This window comes from Caenorhabditis elegans, chromosome IV (genome assembly GCF_000002985.6).
Source record: "Caenorhabditis elegans chromosome IV".
In the NCBI taxonomy this organism is placed as follows: domain Eukaryota; kingdom Metazoa; phylum Nematoda; class Chromadorea; order Rhabditida; family Rhabditidae; genus Caenorhabditis; species Caenorhabditis elegans.
The window spans coordinates 8,630,287-8,648,656 of record NC_003282.8 but is presented as its reverse complement, the minus strand read 5'-3'; the positions used below and the strand labels follow the sequence as shown (position 1 = coordinate 8,648,656).

General features: G+C 33.8%; 4 protein-coding genes and 1 non-coding gene across 6 annotated transcripts; 3 read left to right on the top strand and 2 right to left on the bottom strand.

Annotated features, from left to right (window-relative positions):
- The first annotated feature begins 227 nt into the window (after positions 1-227).
- cyp-33E1 (CYtochrome P450 family) lies at positions 228-3,136 on the top strand. The gene is made up of 11 exons (NM_069079.7): positions 228-260; positions 476-558; positions 605-689; positions 798-946; positions 1,012-1,124; positions 1,173-1,304; positions 1,349-1,484; positions 1,608-1,770; positions 1,816-2,026; positions 2,617-2,754; positions 2,800-3,136. The coding sequence occupies exons 2-11, from the start codon at positions 477-479 to the stop codon at positions 3,073-3,075; spliced, it is 1,485 nt and encodes a 494-aa protein (NP_501480.2). The 5' UTR covers positions 228-260; position 476; the 3' UTR covers positions 3,076-3,136.
- Positions 3,137-3,311: 175 nt separating this feature from the next.
- Positions 3,312-3,925, bottom strand: C49C8.3 (HTH CENPB-type domain-containing protein). The gene is made up of 2 exons (NM_069078.6): positions 3,649-3,925; positions 3,312-3,601 (listed from the first exon to the last, which is right to left on the bottom strand). Exons 1-2 carry the CDS (start codon positions 3,914-3,916, stop codon positions 3,387-3,389), a joined length of 483 nt encoding a protein of 160 aa, NP_501479.1. The 5' UTR covers positions 3,917-3,925; the 3' UTR covers positions 3,312-3,386.
- A 712-nt stretch (positions 3,926-4,637) lies between these two features.
- Positions 4,638-17,324, bottom strand: dgk-4 (Diacylglycerol kinase). Of its 2 annotated transcripts, NM_069075.7 has the most exons (19): positions 17,129-17,317; positions 16,621-16,680; positions 16,496-16,577; positions 16,343-16,449; positions 16,038-16,136; positions 15,511-15,673; positions 15,076-15,223; positions 14,582-14,853; positions 14,237-14,465; positions 13,879-14,179; positions 13,250-13,772; positions 13,011-13,170; positions 12,325-12,477; positions 11,806-12,157; positions 10,807-11,277; positions 6,717-6,872; positions 5,987-6,173; positions 5,737-5,909; positions 4,638-5,627 (listed from the first exon to the last, which is right to left on the bottom strand). In NM_069075.7, the coding sequence occupies exons 1-19, from the start codon at positions 17,222-17,224 to the stop codon at positions 5,340-5,342; spliced, it is 4,020 nt and encodes a 1,339-aa protein (NP_501476.2). In that variant the 5' UTR covers positions 17,225-17,317; the 3' UTR covers positions 4,638-5,339. The 2 variants fall into 2 exon arrangements, with proteins under 2 accessions (NP_501476.2, NP_501477.2); NM_069076.5 differs by lacking the exon at positions 12,325-12,477 and having other exon boundaries at positions 4,641-5,627; positions 17,129-17,324.
- On the top strand, positions 9,796-10,734 carry F42A9.9 (Protein with signal anchor; the record flags this gene model as incomplete). The annotated part of the gene is made up of 4 exons (NM_069077.3): positions 9,796-9,971; positions 10,042-10,165; positions 10,215-10,314; positions 10,361-10,734. The coding sequence occupies 4 exons, from the start codon at positions 9,796-9,798 to the stop codon at positions 10,612-10,614; spliced, it is 654 nt and encodes a 217-aa protein (NP_501478.2). The 3' UTR covers positions 10,615-10,734.
- F42A9.15 lies at positions 11,622-11,713 on the top strand. The gene has a single exon (NR_056320.1). It is a non-coding gene; the product is annotated as an Unclassified non-coding RNA F42A9.15 (non-coding RNA).
- Positions 17,325-18,370: the final 1,046 nt, after the last annotated feature.

Genomic DNA, 18,370 nt, shown 5'->3' with positions numbered 1-18,370 from the left:
AAAAAAAAGTTATTAACCTTCCGGCGCAAATGAATAAAATAATAAAAATGATTAAGTTATTGCACGGCCCAATTCATCGTTGCTATACTTATTGACTACAGAATATTTTTACTTCTATCAACAATGCAAGTTTGAAAATTTCCATAAATAAGATTTTTCTTATCACTACCTTTTTGCTTATTTTCATTTTAATTTCGTGGTCTCTGCTCTCCCTTTTCTGACCTGCTGACAGTTTGAATCGTCTTCAAACTAAATACTCGGTATGTTTGCCTAAATCTCTTGTAAGAGAGTAGTCTCTCATTCAGAGAATTTCACTCTTGTTGTTAGAACAAACTTCACTGGCGTGTATTTTGGGAAAATAGATTATATATATTTAAGAGATTAATACGATTTCTAATTTTAGTTGTCCATCAAATTGAATTTTTTTGTGTCGTTTTTCTGAATAAACATCTGAAATTGATTCACCATTTTTCAGAATGATTTTACTTATTCTCACTTCGATATTAATTATCTACCTCTTTAATCATTTTTACTGGAAGAGAAGAAAATTACCACCAGGTAAATGATATACTGAAATTCGATTAAAAAGTATTTAAAATTGCAGGTCCAATTCCACTCCCTATTATTGGAAATTTATATCTTATGACGGAAGATGTTAAGCCAGGATACAAGATGTACGAGAAATTGAAGTAGGTTCCTGAAAACAAGTTTGAATAAATTTGGAAATTTTCAGAGCAAACTTTTATATTTTTCAAAATTATTCGTCAACCAGGTTTTTTTATGTCACATGATTTCAGAGACAAATATGGTCCAGTGTTCACATTTTGGTTGGCAAATCTTCCAATGGTTACTGTGACTGATTGGAAACTCATCAAGCAGCATTTCATAAAAGATGGAGCCAACTTTGTAGGAAGACCAGAGTTTCCAATTTCAATGGAAATGAGACGTTAGTATTCGATATAATAATTTAAAATTAGTTAAAAATTTTTATAAATGCGAATTGAATTCCAGAAGGTCCATATGGAATTATTGAATCTCATGGTGATAGATGGATTCAGCAAAGAAGATTTGCATTGCATATTCTTCGAGATTTTGGATTGGGAAAGAATTTGATGGAAGAAAAGGTATGCATATTCAGAGTGATATTCAGTTTTTATTTATACTTTTTACAGGTTCTTGGTGAAGTTACTGCAATGATTGACAGTATTCGAAAAAGCATGGAAGATGTTGATATGCAAAATATATTTGATGCATCCGTGGGATCCGTAATCAATAATATGCTTTTTGGATATCGTTATGATGAGGTAAAAATAAAAAAGGAATATTTCATACTAATTCAATTTTCCAGACAAACATTGAAGAATTTCTGGAACTCAAAAATCGAATGAATAAGCATTTCAAGTTAGCTGCAGAACCAATGGGAGGACTTATTGGAATGAATCCATGGCTTGGACATCTCCCGTTTTTCAAGGGATATAAAAATGGTAATCGTAAAAAACATTTTTTCTTGAAAATTTGGAGGGTTTCATTCAAAGTTTATACCGCGGTATATACCGTAGTTCTATAATAGTCCAAAAGGTCTTTGAAAAATACTATTGTAATTTCAGTAATAATGCACAACTGGATGGGTCTCATGGAAATGTTCCGTAAGCAGGCTACAGATAGACTTGCATCAATTGACTATGATTCTGATGAATATTCGGATTACGTAGAAGCATTTTTGAAAGAAAGAAAGAAACATGAAAATGAGCAAGATTTCGGAGGATTTGAGTATGTTTCTATTGACTACTTCATCAAGTCTTATCTTTTTTTCAGAATGGAACAACTTGATAGTGTATGTTTTGATCTATGGGTTGCTGGAATGGAAACAACTTCAAATACTCTCAATTGGGCACTTCTCTATGTCCTTTTGAATCCAGAAGTACGTCAAAAAGTCTATGAAGAATTGGAAAGAGAAATTGGAAGTGATAGGATTATTACAACTACCGACCGACCTAAACTCAACTATATCAATGCAACTGTTAATGTAAGTGTTTAGTTATATTGAAATAGCTATTATTTGGTTGTTCATTAATAGAAACGTATTCGCAAATCACATGGAGATTTGATAAAGTATTCTCCTTTTCACCATTTCATTGCCTCTATCGGTTACTCCTAGCACAGTCTCCTCCAGTGGAAATCGGTCCGTTGGCGCACTTCTCGAGCATCGCGTGGAAAATTGAGAAATTACCAAAACTTTCAATTTACTGTTTTTCTTTATATTTTTCATAACATAAGTTTGGGTGGAAGATTACTTTTCAAATAAAAATCAATTTCTACTAGAAAAATGATGATAAATATACAAAATATGAGAAAAACTCAATTTTTAGTTGTTTTTACTTTTTACATCAGCGCTTTTATTTTTGAACCAAAATCAAAAATCTTTTTTTCTCCTCCTTTCCCCCAATTAGCTTTACAATTGATACCTAATTTCAAAATATGAAATCGATTTTAAACCCACAAAAACCGAAGGAAATCATTTTTCAGTGGCAAAATTTTCCAACGCTCACGAGAAACGCGCAAGCCCCCTTGTTGGGTCATTTCCACGTGAGGAGGCTGTGCCTAGATATTTTTTAGGAATCTCAACGTCTTGCTAATCTTCTTCCAATGAATCTATCTAGATCTACAAATGCTGATGTTGAAATTGCTGGCTACCGTATTCCAAAAGATACTGTAATCACTCCACAAATCAGTTCAGTAATGTATGATCCAGAGGTATATTTGAAAAGTGTTTAAACACCATTCAAATACATATTTCAGATATTCCCTGAACCATACGAATTCAAACCTGAAAGATTCCTAGAATCGGATGGAAGTTTGAAAAAAGTAGAAGAACTTGTGCCATTTTCAATTGGAAAACGGCAATGTCTTGGAGAAGGACTGGCCAAAATGGAACTATTCTTGTATTTTGCAAATTTGTTCAACAAATTTGATATTAAATTTCACGAATCGAATCCAAATCCAAGTATTAAAAAGGAAGTCGGAGTTACTATGAAGGCAAAGAATTACAGAGTTTCAATGAAGGAAAGATATTGAATAAGATAACTGGTATTTGATAAGATTGATTTAATGAAAGATAAACTTATTATAATTTGTTTTTATCATGTAAAAAACTTTAATTTTTATTAGACGCTGATTCCCATCTACAGCACCGATACCGTAACCTCTCGTGATTAGATGTCACATTTTCCAAAATTCACCTCGTCTTTTCGTAGCACAAGGGGAAAGAGAATGGCGTTCTGATTTCTTGTGTGTTTCTTGATGACATTCTAGCAAATTACCGGAATTTTATTAAAACACAATGAGATCTTATTATAAAACAAATGAAATTCTTAAACTGACAAAAACTATTTCTTCAAGTTTTCCCGTCTCCATTTAAAAACCCAGTTGACTCCGGCGGTGATAGTATTGGGAATTTTGTGATCTTCTCGGATTCGTTCGAACATTTCCAGATGATCCTTAATAGTAATCGATTCTCCATCAGCAATCCGCTTCTCCGTTTCAATTTCCATTTCTAAACCAATGAAAAACCTCATATGACTGGCATCGAATTTCAACCCGTCTGGAAATAAGACTAATATTAGATTAAACTTGACAGTTAGACCATACTCTTTTTCATTTCTCGAATTTTCTTCAAATCATTTTCATTTTTGACAAATCGATATCTTTCGCTCAAGGAACTGAATTTTCTAGGTTTTGACTTTCCATTCGCAGGAGGCTTCAGTCCATCTTTATAGTAGTACTTGATTGCTTTTTCCACTTCAGTTCCTCGCACCAATCTATTTCCAATTTTCACCATGAAAGGATCCCAATCTTTCGTGTATTCATACCTCATTTCGGCAACATCACTCTCATGCGGTTCGGATTCATCAGACATTTTTTGAAGCTGCAATTTTTCAAAATAAAAAATTAGTTTTGGAAAATCTTGAAATATCGTTGGGCGAATATTATTTTTTTCTAGTCAACATATTACCTAGACGTGAAACTTTAATCCCAAAAATAAAGTACCCGGTCTCGACACGACAATTTTTGTTAAATAAGAAAAGGTGCGTGAGCTTCTAGAAATTCGAAGTTTTTTGAGGGATAAAACAAATATTGTAATTTCATACTCTCGTTGCTGTGGAATTCTAATATATTGTCATAGTTTTTTTAAAATTTTATTTAAGTGTTTTTATTATATATGTGGAGCTTTAAATACTTTTTAAAACGAAATCTATAAAAAAACCGAAATCCGCAGAAACGAAAGTTTCAATATACAGTACTCTTCAAAGGTACGTATCTCTTTGTGCGTTAAACAAAAAATTGTCGTGTCGAGACCGGGTACAGTAATTTTGGCATGTTTTCAAGCTTTCGTAATAGCGTTAGCAAACTGAAAGTCCAGTTTTTCAGGGTTTCAGATTCTCCGGAATAAACCTGATATGTCCAGTTCTTTTAATCACCTACAAATATAGAGATCAGGTTTTTTTTGAATTTTGTAAAACCAACGGACCACTGGAAAAAAAGGACGTTCGGTTCGGCAGTACGAAATATGTAATATGATTCCAACTTTAATGTGTATGTGAATATGAATGTGGATGTGACTTTTGAAAAGAATAATTATATATCACTGGAAATTTATAATTGCCAAAGGGAATGAAAAATAATAAATTCAAAATAAAAATCATAAAATCCATGAAAGATTCGAAAGTGGGCGGAGCGTGAGGAAAGTTGTGTGTGATGTGTTTAATGAGGACAAATTGTGTGTGACATTTGGAAACGGTTTTGTTTTGAAATATAAATTATCGCATATAATAGTTTAGTTTGGTCAATTTTTGATTAGTTTTCGGATAGACTTTTGAATTTCAAAAAAAGCCGTGAAAATAGTCTAAAATGTTAAAAAATCTGATTGAAAAATGAGCAAATGTGCAAATTTTAAGGAAGAATTTGGGGAAATTTGGTAAGGGGACGCCTGGCGTCTACAATTTGGTCCATTTTCAATTAACACTGAAAATTGTTTAGAAGAATAGGGTAAACACAACAAATTCCTATTAATTTAAAAAGATTCTCGGAAAAGAGACTATGAAATTATGGAAAAGAACGTAAACGTGTACATTTCAAGCAACCTTGTGAAAAACCGGGTATTGAGAAAACAATGATCAGAGAAAAATAGTTGGAAGAGAAAGAATAAATAAAAACAAAAATGAAACATATTATAAATTCTCCGAAACTGACACTTTGATAACAAGCCAAAACTGATCAAACCCGTGAGTACTGTCAGTGTTAGTTTCATTGAATAAATAATATACAGAGAATCGAATTCCTCAGCAATCTGTACTAGCTGGATCCATTTGCATGACAGCAGGCGCGGATTCTCCATCTTTCGGTGGAATTCTCCGTGTTTTTCCAGATGAAGTGGTAGCTCCCGTAGATGATGTTGATGGTTGTCCATCTGCATATCTTTCAGCACTTGATTCTTTTCGTTTATCTACTGCACCGCCAGCACCAGAAGGACCAGAATGATCGGGTTTATAGTCTTTGGCGACACGTTTTTTACGAGCCTGAGCGCGACGTGCACGTTGGTTTTGAGCTCGGAGGTCGACAATGGCGGACTGAAAAAACACGGTTTTAACATAGGTTAAATGTATTATTTTAGAGATCACAGAAACTTTTAAAAAATCTCGAATCTATTTAGAGGTTATAAAACAATTTCTCTCTCACCTGCAACCTCTTCACATGTCCAATTTTTGTGATCCCAATATCCATAATATCGGATCGTTCTAAATGCATCAATTCAGAACCTTGAATATCATTCTTTCGGAACGTTGATCCATATTCAGACATTCCAATTGAAGAGAGCCATGCACATACTTCTTCGCTCGTCCAGTATGGAACTAAATATTCAAATATGAACATTTTACAGACTTTTATAGTAAAATTCAATAATCTAATATTCTAATTATTTACTTACTATTAGCGAATGCAAATGGTGCAGATCTAGTTCCAAATCGTTTGTGAAACCATGCAGTGAATCGGGATCTTTTTGGCTTTCCAGCTATTAAATCTTGTTTTCTAGCTTCTCTAATTGCTGCTTCTTCTCGATCCATATCCTGACGAATCGAGTTGATTATATAACGCCAATGATCAGGATCGTCACCCTGAAAATATTTTAATGAGTAATTCTTCAAGCATTAATTAATAACATTATTTGAATAGAGGTACCGTAATCCCTCGATTTCTCTAACAGCTTCTATCAGTTCAGTAGGTAGGTTAAATATTTTACAGGTGGAGTATTGTCAATGAGGGAAATTGTTTAAAATCGCTCAGATTGTTCTCAAATGTCCAAATATCTCAGTAAAACTTTTCGAATATTTTCTGAATATAATTAAATTCAAACGAAAAGTGGGGTGAAAACTCAGTTGTCACTTTAAATAATTTTTAGAGTCGACCAAAAAAAGATTATATGAGTTTTATATTTTACATCTAAAGATTCGAACCTGCAAAAATTCTCGAAATTTTTCAAGAAGTCCACAATTTTGGAAAATTATTTTGGACTATTATAAGTGTATTTAGGCTAGATCCCCACTGATAATACTCCACGTTTAGATCCAAAATCTATATCTTCCCCATATGTTCCCCACAATCAGATTATCAAAAAACACAACTTTTAAATTCTCCTACTATATAACCATTAGACTTACATGAATTTCAAAATTAAAATGCGGAGTGGGTCCTAGTTTTGGTTGCCCAACTGGTGCTCTTGTTCTTTCAGGAAAACCAAAATGATCCTCAAGAAGTTCAACGACTCTTTCCACCGATGCAACTGTTTCTTCTCGTTCTTCTAAGTCATCGATAGCCTGAAAAATAAATATATCTAGTTGAAAAATATTTGAGTTTTTCTATTATTATGAGACTAAATTCCTTCACAAAAAATCATATTCTCAGGAAAAAAAAGACGAAAAAGCAGAACGAAAATAACAGAATTATCCTGCTCATCATCTTGTTTCTCCCTTTTTCGTCTTTTTGGTTGGCTTATGTCACCCTAACAGAACAAAAGGACATCAAAGTGGGACCCATCACCAGACGGGAAAGAGGACCTTGATATTTGCTCGGCTTTTCTCCTTTTTTCTTCCCTTATCCATCTTATTTTTCTCAGTTATTCTCTGATTGTCTCGTGGTTTCATCATGATGGTGAGCACCGCAAGAAGTTGGAGCCCATTCCACAAGTGATTCAGAAAATTAGCATAGAAATGTCTATTTCTTCGTCTTCTTTTTTCGCGAATCGCTTGAAATTAGCATAATTCCCGATTTCTTCGATTTTCTGCCCAAAGTTCAACCGAACTTTTATATGTCATTCTTAAATATTTTTTTGATGTTTCAAAGCGTAAAGAAATATTACTGTAGGTTTCGGAAACCTGACTAATTGAAAAAAAAACTTCCGAAAAAGAATAGATTTTTCGACTTTTCAGTGGAATCTATAAACGAGAAATTCGGCAATTCGAACTTTCTTGCCTCCCTAGAAATCCAGAATTGTCCCATATGTGTGCTTCTATTTCATTCAAAATAAATGTTCCAATGTTCCCAAAGGACTTCTTTTGAAAACGGCCAAAAGTGCAGCGGCTAACAAATTCATTGAATTCTCATTTGTTTTCCAATGAATTCTATCCAGCTTGTGTTTCGGTGTCAAAAAGTTCTAGATAACATTCAAAAATGGCTTCATTGGATTCGAAATCGAGAATCCACTTTTCAAAGAACATAATTTAAAAACAAGTGTTTTTCTAATCAATCTTTTGAACTACATATTTGTACTGAATTAATATCCTTCCTTGCTCTCTCGGGCTTTCAAATCCAAAAATAAGGATCTAGATTCGTCTGAACAACAATACGCATTTCACACCACCAGTCCCACTCTACCACCCACTCTTCATTTGAAAGATTGAATGACAAGACAGTAGAGACTCAGACACTACAGCAAAACTCTTCATCATATTCTTTTCCAGAAGACTTTGCCTTCTTCGTCACTGTGAGTGTGTGTGAAGAGCCAAATTATTAATTCATCGTCGTCGTCAAAAAAAAACGAAGTGAAAAGGCGAAGTTAGGGCGACGAGAATGAGAAAGATGAAGAAAATGTGTTGTGTGAATGAGGAAGACTACCCATCATCAACTTATTGTTTTCTCTTCTTTTCTATTAACATCACCATTTATGATGTGGTTAATCGGTTCCAGGAACGGATTTAGATTTTTCTTCGAAATAACTTAGATCGTAGCCGCTTTCAATGTGAATTTTGTCGTTCCTCTTCGTTCCGTTTTTATATCCCTCATATTTCTATAACTAAAATCTAGATTTTATACTTAACCATAAGCTATCATGATTTTAAGCTATCCTCACTCGAACTCGCAACTTCTACTGTTCTAGATCAAAATTTCTCGAGGACGTGAGAAACCCATATCTTTTCCAAGAAATCTTATTCGCTTGCACACGGCTTTCCATCTTTTCAAAAGAGTTTCATTTATTTAGCAGATGAAGATAGATGATGTCACATTTTGAGAAGTTCCTGGTAATTTGGAACTTTTGATAGTCAAGTTTACAACTTCCATTTGAGTTTTGATGCATAGCTATTTCAATGAGAATAAAATGAATTTGACGTCTAAAATCACAGGGCACATAGTAAGAATTTTTCCTAGGAAACACTTTGAAAAATGTGCGAAAAAAAATCTGGTCAAAAACAAACCATAAATGTACTTACTTTTTGACTTTATTTATTTCGTAGTTTCAAAAAAGTTCAATTCATAAATTCACTTTGATATATTAGAATTGGAGCACCGTTCAAGTCTAAATTCTATAGTGTTGTCTTATCAATTTGAAAAACCTGAGCTCTGGCTCAATTAACATTCTTCAAATTATGCAACACTAAAAAATAAAGCGTGGGTGAAAAGTCTATTAGTCTCCTTATTCGAGCTTTGACGTGCCATGACACCCACCACTTTTGTCATTAGACTCTTTTCGCCAGCTCTTCATTTCAATTCATCATTCCAAATGAGTGTCTTACCAACTCTTGACATTCAGTTGTGTAAGTAAGTAGTGTATGTATATTTAGTGCAAATACATCTATATCCATATCCATAAATGATCATTTCATCTGACACACTTCCTGCTCTTCTATCTCTCCTTTTTTGCTCTTCTAATGTTTTCCTAATGCGGAGATATCGTGTGGAAGAGTGCCTGAAACCCGAGCAAGAACTTGAGCTCCTCCTCCTTCTTCAAAAGAACTTTCCATTTTTGGCTCCTCGTGGAGCCTGGAACCTTGGGCTCGGAGGAAAATCCTATTATATTCCTTTTGTTCACTTATTTTCAGTATAATTGAGCCACGCAGGAGCATATGTGTTTCCGTTTTGTTTTTAATCAAGTTACGTTTGAAAATGAGAAGAAGAAGAAGCGTGTTCCAGCATACAAATTTGCTTTAATTTTTGTCATTATAGATTTCCTCTTAGATCTGACGAAAATATGAGCATCCAGGAATTTGAATGTTTTGCTTAAAGCTCTATCATTTGATCAGATGAAATCAAGCTAGAATCTGAATATCCAAAACTACCCGAATCTTCCAAATTCTTCCATTTTTCGTGCAAAATTTTTCAATTTCGAGCCTCACTTGTTTACTTTTTCTTTCTCAACGCAAAAGTGTAGGGTTTTCATACAAACCACGTTTGGAATACCTAGCTATATATTCGTAAAATTCATATTTTCAAATTATATTGATTATTTCTGATTTGCAGATATCTATGACCATTCGGGAACGGAAACATCGATGGGTTCGACGTGCTCGTATACTGATGGCAATCGAGTTGGCACTTTCAGTTATTTTTGATTTAACAATGATCGGAGCAGTTAAAAAAGGGCAGATGTTGAATTGTTTGCTGATTGTAGTGATTACGATTAATCTCATGACTGGGGCAAGGTAATAAAGAGAATCCCAGAAAATGTTTCAGATTAGAAATCAGAACCCTTATCATCTTCACAACTTTCAGGCTCTTCCTGAAGCTGAGAGGCATCAAATGTGCAAGTTCAATAATGGCTTATGTACTTTGGAAAATTGTACAAGAAGTGGTTATGGTGCCGGCGTTGGTAGTTTTCAGTTTCATCTGTGTTGATGTAAGTACCTAATTTATAAAGATGTACTTCATAAATATATCAATTTCAGAAATATCTTCGAAGTTGGACGAATGCAAACCGCGGAGTTCAAATATTACTTATTGTATGGACGTATGCAATATATTCTCTATTTTTAATAATATTTTTGGGTAAGTTGAGATTAAAATCTTCTTCAAAATGTTTCATCTCTTTTAGGATGGCTTGCACGTTTTCTATGGCAACTTCAAGTCAGTAACTCGTCGAACGACAAAAATGAAAATGGTACAACTATATCGTTTATAGATGGATTCCATTCTGAAGCTGATCATCAAGAGCTTCTATTAGATACTGTAACAACAACTTCTGCAGTGAGCAATGAGGCGTTAGAGCTCAGAGAATTACCTCGAGAATCTAACAGTCATCGACCATTTGTCCCATACGATCATGTTGTCCCTTATATATCAAATTAGAATCTCAACGAAGCCCTAAGAAACGAGAAAATTACGGGTTGATTTATTATGATGCTTCATCAAAATCAAGCTTGTTGAGCTTTGTGTGTAAATGAATAAACATTTTACATTTTCTTTACACTTTTGCCTCTAAACTTCTGCTTGGTAATAAATGAAACACTAAAAAATAAATTAAGCAAATAATTAACTAACCTCTGGATCTTCTTCTCCTGATGCTCCACCTTTGACAATAGCATTTGCATCATCCAAGGATTGCAAAAGTACCGATGAAACCCCTAATCTCGCTATTTCACCTTCAATCAATCTCAAAAATTCGCGAGCTCTCGTCAAGAACGAAATAATATCTGAAGTGGGAGCTCCAAGAGCCGTAGGTGTGGATGGTGCTGTTGTCGTGGAAGCCTTCTCTTTTTGTTCTTCCCATTTCTTAAGTGTTGCATCAAAAACTGGATTTCTGGCAAGCATCTGAGCTCGATTTTTGTGAACAATTTGCATAATTCCAGGAGGTTGAAGCCAAGGTTCACCGTCAACTTGAACTGGGATTGGTTCGTCTCCGAGTATCACAATTCGAACATGTCGACATTGAGCAATTCGATGGTTTTGGAGACGAACTGCATTTGGGACACGACTCGTTGCCACGTGGATCACGCCGAACAGTGCAACTACCTGAAAAAAGAACAAATTATAAATAGATTAATATTTTCGCCATTTTTCTTTATACTTTATTACTGTACTGTCTACCGCATTATTTACTACCGTACTACAACTACAGTAATCTAGTAGTTTCAATACAGAGAAACTCACGTTTTCAAAGACTTCAACATGATGTTCGAGTCAAGCTACACTACACTACTTCTGCACTAGAACCAGGGCTGAATTCAATTTTTTTTTAAAACGAAAACGAAAAAACCTTTCAAAAAAACTTTTAAACTTAAAAATTTGAAACGTTGTTTTTAGATATTTAAATATTTTTAAACCATAATTGCATTTTAATTTTAATTTTGAGTGTAGTATAATTTTGGAAACAAGTGTAAAATTAGGAGTTTTTTCAGTTAGCGGAGGTTAACAATTTTCGCTTTTTTTCGAAAAAATAAATGTTTAGAAAAACTACAGTATCACTACAGTAACCCGAGATACGTGGTATATTGGACAATCAGTGTGCAATTTGGGGTCAACGATAAGAATAAATCTAACCTCCAAAATTCGATCATCGAAACTTTGAACTGTGAATTCTGGACCATCCTTGTTCCGACCCCAGAAGTTTGCACCGCCCGAATATGATGGAATATTCAAAATTACGATTCCCTGAAGAGATGGAAGATCGATCGGAACTCCATCACATTCCAATTTGATCCTTTGCTCGAGATTACGGTAGGTACGATGCATCAGCTCTTTTCCTCCGAGAATACCGTACCACATGAAGAGTTTCGATCGGCTCCGCGTTTTTTCAGACTCTTCTCGTTTGTTGTGGAATTCCAGAGCGATTTTCGCGTCAAGACCAATTCCAAAATAGTTGTTCATTACACACATTTCCTTGTATTGAGTGCTGAAATCATAATATTTTTTTCAATTGAAAACGCTGCGTCAAATGATTTTTAATAGACTTCGATCCCGTTGTTCAAGTAGCTATTTTCAGTTGAAAACGTAGTCTTTCAAGATAAGCAGTTCGAACTTTAAAAAGTAAGGACATAAATATCTAAAAATAGGACATACAATGGTGTTTGACAGTCGGACGTTGGAATTTGATTTGCAATATTTGCCGCTGAGTTGCGACGTGACGACATCTGTGACAGTACTCGTGCATTTAATAGTAAAATTTCAGCAATGAGAGATCCACCGGCGAATCCGGAGAGCATGTTACGACAACTGCAAAACATTTGTAAAAATCTGATAGTGGTTAGAAATAAAAGTGTTGACAAAATATTTCTCTTGAATATATTTCACACACATTGCATAGTTTGCTCTAAAGAAATATTTTCAATTTCACATAAATTTGAAAGAAAGTATACGTGCAACACATAAAATTAAATATATTAGATAAATTGTGTTGATTATGAGAAAGTTTTTCTTTTGAACAGTCATATCACGCATTTTTAGCTCTAAAACCTTGAAAACACAGAAAATGCAGTTCTTGAAGCCTAGGCACAGAGCTGACATGACGCTCAACTGAACTTACAGCAGATTAATTGTATTTATGTAGTAGCCGTACCCAAAATTAATATTTCAACATATTTCAATTTCAAATGACAATATAATCGGAACACATCATTTGTAAGTCTAAAATGAAAAAGAAGGTTACGGTAGCTTTTTTGATGGTTACGGCTACTGCATAAGTATCAGAATTTTAAATTTATATGTAACTGAATATCGAAACTAAAACGTTTCTTAAATTAATTCACCTTCTCAAATGAGAGCTACTAGACAATCCCAAATCACTTCCAACAGTTCGTTTACGTTCTTTAATGCGCGACCAGGTGGCAGAATCAGAAGCCCGAGCAGGCGATAATGTACTTCCTGAAGCACCGGCACCACAACCAGATGATGAACCTTCCAAATGCTCTGAAAACAAGTTTCGATAAAAAAATTAGTATCATAAAATTATAAAAAGCTTTTAAAAATTGTCTAACTGAAAACATACCGTAGTCTGCATATAAGCTACTATCCGAGTGACTCTGCTTCATCTTGTCAGCACTTGAACAAATAGGATGCAAGCTTTGACTTTTCATTTTCTCCATATTTTTGTTTAGTGTGGTATCAGAATAGATCCTCGGCCGATCAGGTGATCCTTTTGTAATATCTTCTGGTGTTGATACTGAAGACTTTTTACTATTCGATTTTTGATCAATTTCTTTTCGATTCTCGACATTTTCATTTTCCTCATCATCATCATAAGCAGTCGATGGCTCACGAGTTGCTCCAGGAGTTGGTGGATGTACTGTTCCTATACTTGGTTTCTCTAATTCATCATAGGTTCGTGCAGATTGTGCATTGAATAGTGCTGTTAGAACAGCTGATGAACTTGATTGAGAATGACTGATTTCAAATGTTGCTTTACAAGATGCACTACGAAACTCTTTTTGATCATCTTGTGGCGGATCTTCTCCTGCGGGTGAACACGGTGGGGAACAGGCTGATGAAGAAGACAGGTTGGAATGGGATATCTAGAAAGATAATAGTGAATCTATGATTTTCTTGATATTAAATAGTTTTATAGGACGTATTTAATTTGTTGTTTTATAGTTTTTAATATTCATTTTTTGTACTAACCGTAAGAACGCTAGGCGTAGTTTTACTTCTCTTCTTCCTGAACCTCTCTCTTTTCGTACACGCCGTATTCGGATCTCGATAGTGTTGATCAATACCCTTTTCGGCCATTGAAATGACTTCTCGGAATGCCTTTTTAAGACTATTCGCTCGATTTACTACAGAATCTCGTTTTTTGAGCATTTCGTCTCCTGTTGAACAATCATCATCATCACCAGGCTCAAATCCAGACTCCTCCAAACAATTCGCGTCTTCTTTCAGTGATTTCATCAACCGATCGAGTTTTCCCAGTAGAGTATTGCAACTGAAAAATTCAAAACATGGTTGATTATAGGGTATTCTCAATACTAATTAAGCTTACTTTTCCGTCATTGTATCACTTCCTCCAAGTCTTGACTCGTCATCAAGCTTCAACTTGTTATTTTCTAAATCAGAATACGTATGTGATACACTATGAACAAGGTCCCGAATCGTTGTACATAGTTGATTAGCTGCATGTATAATGTCCCATGTTTGTTCAGCTTCTAGAAACGTTCGAACTTTTTCGATGACCAGCTCCTCGTACCGACGAACCGCATCTGCTTGAGGGCCTAGAAAATTAAATCTTCAGAAAAACTGTTTGGTGGGGGAATGAAGGATTTGACAGATATAAAACAATTCTATTTTTATATGATGTTATTTAAATTAAGTATCTATTAAATATTACCTTCAATAGCGAGAACACTCCACCGATCTAGCATTTTTGTATGTGCTCTTTCCATTGTTCGAACAACTTGTGGAAGTAGTGTATCATCATAAAAAGCATGTCCCCAACCAAGTACACGAGCCAAATCATTTCCAGTTCCAAGTGGAAGAATTGCTAATTGACACTTTGAGTGTAAATTCAGTCTATCAAAAGCGCTTAAAACCCATCCAACAGTTCCATCTCCACCACATACAAGGACACGAAATGATTCAAGATGCGAGAAAAATGTTAGTCTGAAAATTTGAAAATTAATAACTCTCAATTCAGAATAATTTTGATATTCCGTTTACAGAAACATACGAAAAAAACATTTCGATGCTCAAATTTCTAGCCAATTTTGGAAACTAGTTTGGCTGTTTTTTTTGTTTTGGCAATTTTTGAGCAGCTTTGAAATGACACGTGGTATTTATTTTGAGTGTTTTAAGACAATAAACTCGATCATGAAAAGAACTCACGCAAAATCGGGACCAGTTGCGATAATATCGAAAACTTGAATTGGATTCAAAATCCGTCGAAATTTTTTGATAATTCTTTGACCCTGACTATCACCCGATTTCGCGTTGATTAGTACAATTAGTGGACTGCCGCCTGGAGAATCACCACCTGAAAAATAAAAATAATAAATTTTGTGTAGGTTTAAAAAATCAAGTTTTAGTAAAATTTATTTTTTTCTTATATTTTGCAAACAACTTAAAAAAAACAATTTCTTTTTTCGTTTGTAAATAGTATTCAAATTTAGAGAATTACTGTTAACCTTTAAATTAAAAATTTTTCTTACAATTATTTCTAAAATTTGGAAAAACGCCTACTGGTATTTAAATAGAGTTTTAGAGTCGTAAAATTCAAATTTTCACGTTAGAAATTTAGAAAATTGTAAAAATTCCCCTTACCGTACGCTTCTTCTCGTAATACAGCTGTCCCATTTGGAGTAACTTCTTTCATTGCTAATGGTGATATTACTGAAAGTGCCGAGTGACCTAAACTACATGCTCGTGCCAGATTTCCAATACACGTATCATGGACACAACATCCACACCAAATACATCGATAGTCCTGAATTTTGAAGTTATTAGTTAATTATTGTTTTTGTTTTCATGTTTTTGGTAACAATTTTTTTTTCGCTTTTTCGAAACAAAAAGTGTGTGAAAAAACACAAATTCTGTAAACTTGTTGCTAAATGAAAAACACATACATTTTTTTATTTTTTTTCAAAAATTTGAATTGAAATTGTAACTAGAGTTTAACTTTGATAGTAGTTTTTTTTTAATCAAGCTAAAACTTACAAAATTACTCGTTTTTTTTTCAAATGGAACAAGAAAAAATATCTAAAATTATAAGAACCGTTTGAAGGTGTTTTTAAAAATATTTTTGTTCTATGCTTCTTTATAATACAAATTTGAAATTAAGAAAAACGAACGATTAGTTTTCTAACGGAACCACATGGCTTTTCACAAACTGAGCATTTTGATGGCATTGGAAGATTTCCTTCCATCCATTGATGAGGTAGAATTGAATTCTGAAATAAAAATCACTTTTATTCCCCAGCTTTGATTATTATGAATACATAAGAAAAACTATTTTTGAACCAAAAAAACATTATTATTTGTTGTGATAAAAATAATGTTTTTAGTAATATAGAATGTTCATAATTGTTTTCAATTATATTATAATCCCAAAAGAATTCATAATATTTTTTTCTCATTTTGAAGAAAAACTTCACACCTCTGGGCTAATAAATTGTAAATGTTGTGGAATACTTGATTGATTTGTCCATTTGCATTGCTCCGTCAAATTGTCACGGCATTTTCGATGTGCTTTCACTTTGCAGACTGCAAAATTACAGTTTAAAGTGTAAACTGGAAGTAGAAAACTCACTATCACACGTATAGCCGTGCCATGGGACTCCGTTCAACTTTTCGCGGCAATAATTGCAAAACGTTGGCCGAGGATGATTTGTCTGAAAATTTGAAATTAAATATAAAGTTCATTCATATTGTTACCTCTGTCCAGTGATGATGACCCGAGGTGCCTTCAAGTAATGCAACGAGTGGTCCAGACGCCTATAATTATATTATTAGATGAGATTATAACAACGTTTCAAAATTTTAAGCTTTTTGACGATATTACCTAGACACAAAATTTTGCTTCCGAAAATTCGGTACCCGGTCTCGACATGGCAATTTTTGGTGTGCTTTATTATAATATTTAAATTGTCTGATAAAAAAATAAATATTTTTTAATCGAAAACTATGAAAATCGATGAAAATTCTGGTTGTACGCCTTTAAAGAGTACTGTAGCTTCAAACTATTGGTGCTGTGGAATTTTTATCGATTTAGTTTTTTTAAAAATTCATTATTTATCAAAAAGTTACAAATTTTAAAGACGCACGCCTTTTCGCGTTCAACAAAAATTTATCGTGTCAAGAGCGGGTGCCGAATTTTGGCGTAAAATTTGTAATTATTATGCGTCTGGATAATTTCCTTTAAAAATATCACAGTATTTATAACCTTTTCCGGCATGACATCTTTCGCACGCAGAATCGACTGTTTCCACGCTTCTCGTTCGTCGTCGACATCATTGTCCAATCCACGCGTCACCACCATTCACGTGATGGCGTTGCAGTGTTATATACGTGAATTGTGTCCGTCACCAATCAGAAGCAGGACAAGTACACCCCAAGGCCAGCAGAGCGGCAGCTAAACAGTTATTTTAAATTTGTTGGAAGAATAAGAATTTACGGAAAAGAGAGATTACAATATATTTGAAATAATGAGAATATATACATTACGAATTTAAGCAGATAAACGTATTTAATTAGATGCATACCGAATTTTTTCTTGATAAAATAACCTTTTTCGTATTAATAAAATTACGATACTCGCTTCAATTAATACATTATACAAATTAGCATATCCAGTAACAACAATTTTGAAACAAATCCATAATTCTCGAAAAGTATCTCTAAATACGCGTAAAAATCGTAATTTTAATAGATTTTGACGTGCCTTCTTACAGGCGCGCGGATTAATTTAAAAAACGGTTTATGGTAATTTTCTTTTTGAAACTTGTAATTGAAATCTGATTTTAACCGTTTTCGATAGAAAATTGAAAAAAAAACGGCAAACTTCGCTGAAACGAAGTAATTTTATTGAAGATGCAAGGAAAACCGAGGAAACATTCGCGAAAATTCAAAGATAGGCTACCATAAACTTTTTTGCGCGGCAAGACCCATATGAATAAATCCGTGTGCCTTTAAGAAGAAATGCCAAAAATCCGTTAAAATTACGATAACCAATATTATGTAAAATTTGGGAATGTAAATGTTATGTAGTATTCAAAATAAAATTCGAGCAAAAATTTAAAAAGATTTTTTGAAACTCAACTAATTTTGGATATCAACTGACTTGGCTATCAGCTGAGAATGATCACATCCTCAGAGTAAGGGCAGATGAAAATTAGTGACAAAATGATTTAGGTGACGTCTACCGACGCATGTTTTCGTACTTTCGATGTTTTGTTTCTCACGTTGTGACCACAATGATCATGGGAATATTCAAGGAGAAAAGGGTAGAATCAGGTGAAGTTATAATGAGAAAAGGTTATCATCTGATTATCTGTTCAAATATCCAAAACAGGAAGTAGAAATTTTAGAAGAATTAGTCACAATTTCATTTGAGATGTATCAATTTCATAAATGTCACCGCAATAAACAAAACAATGGGCTATGATATACATTTTTTACATAAATG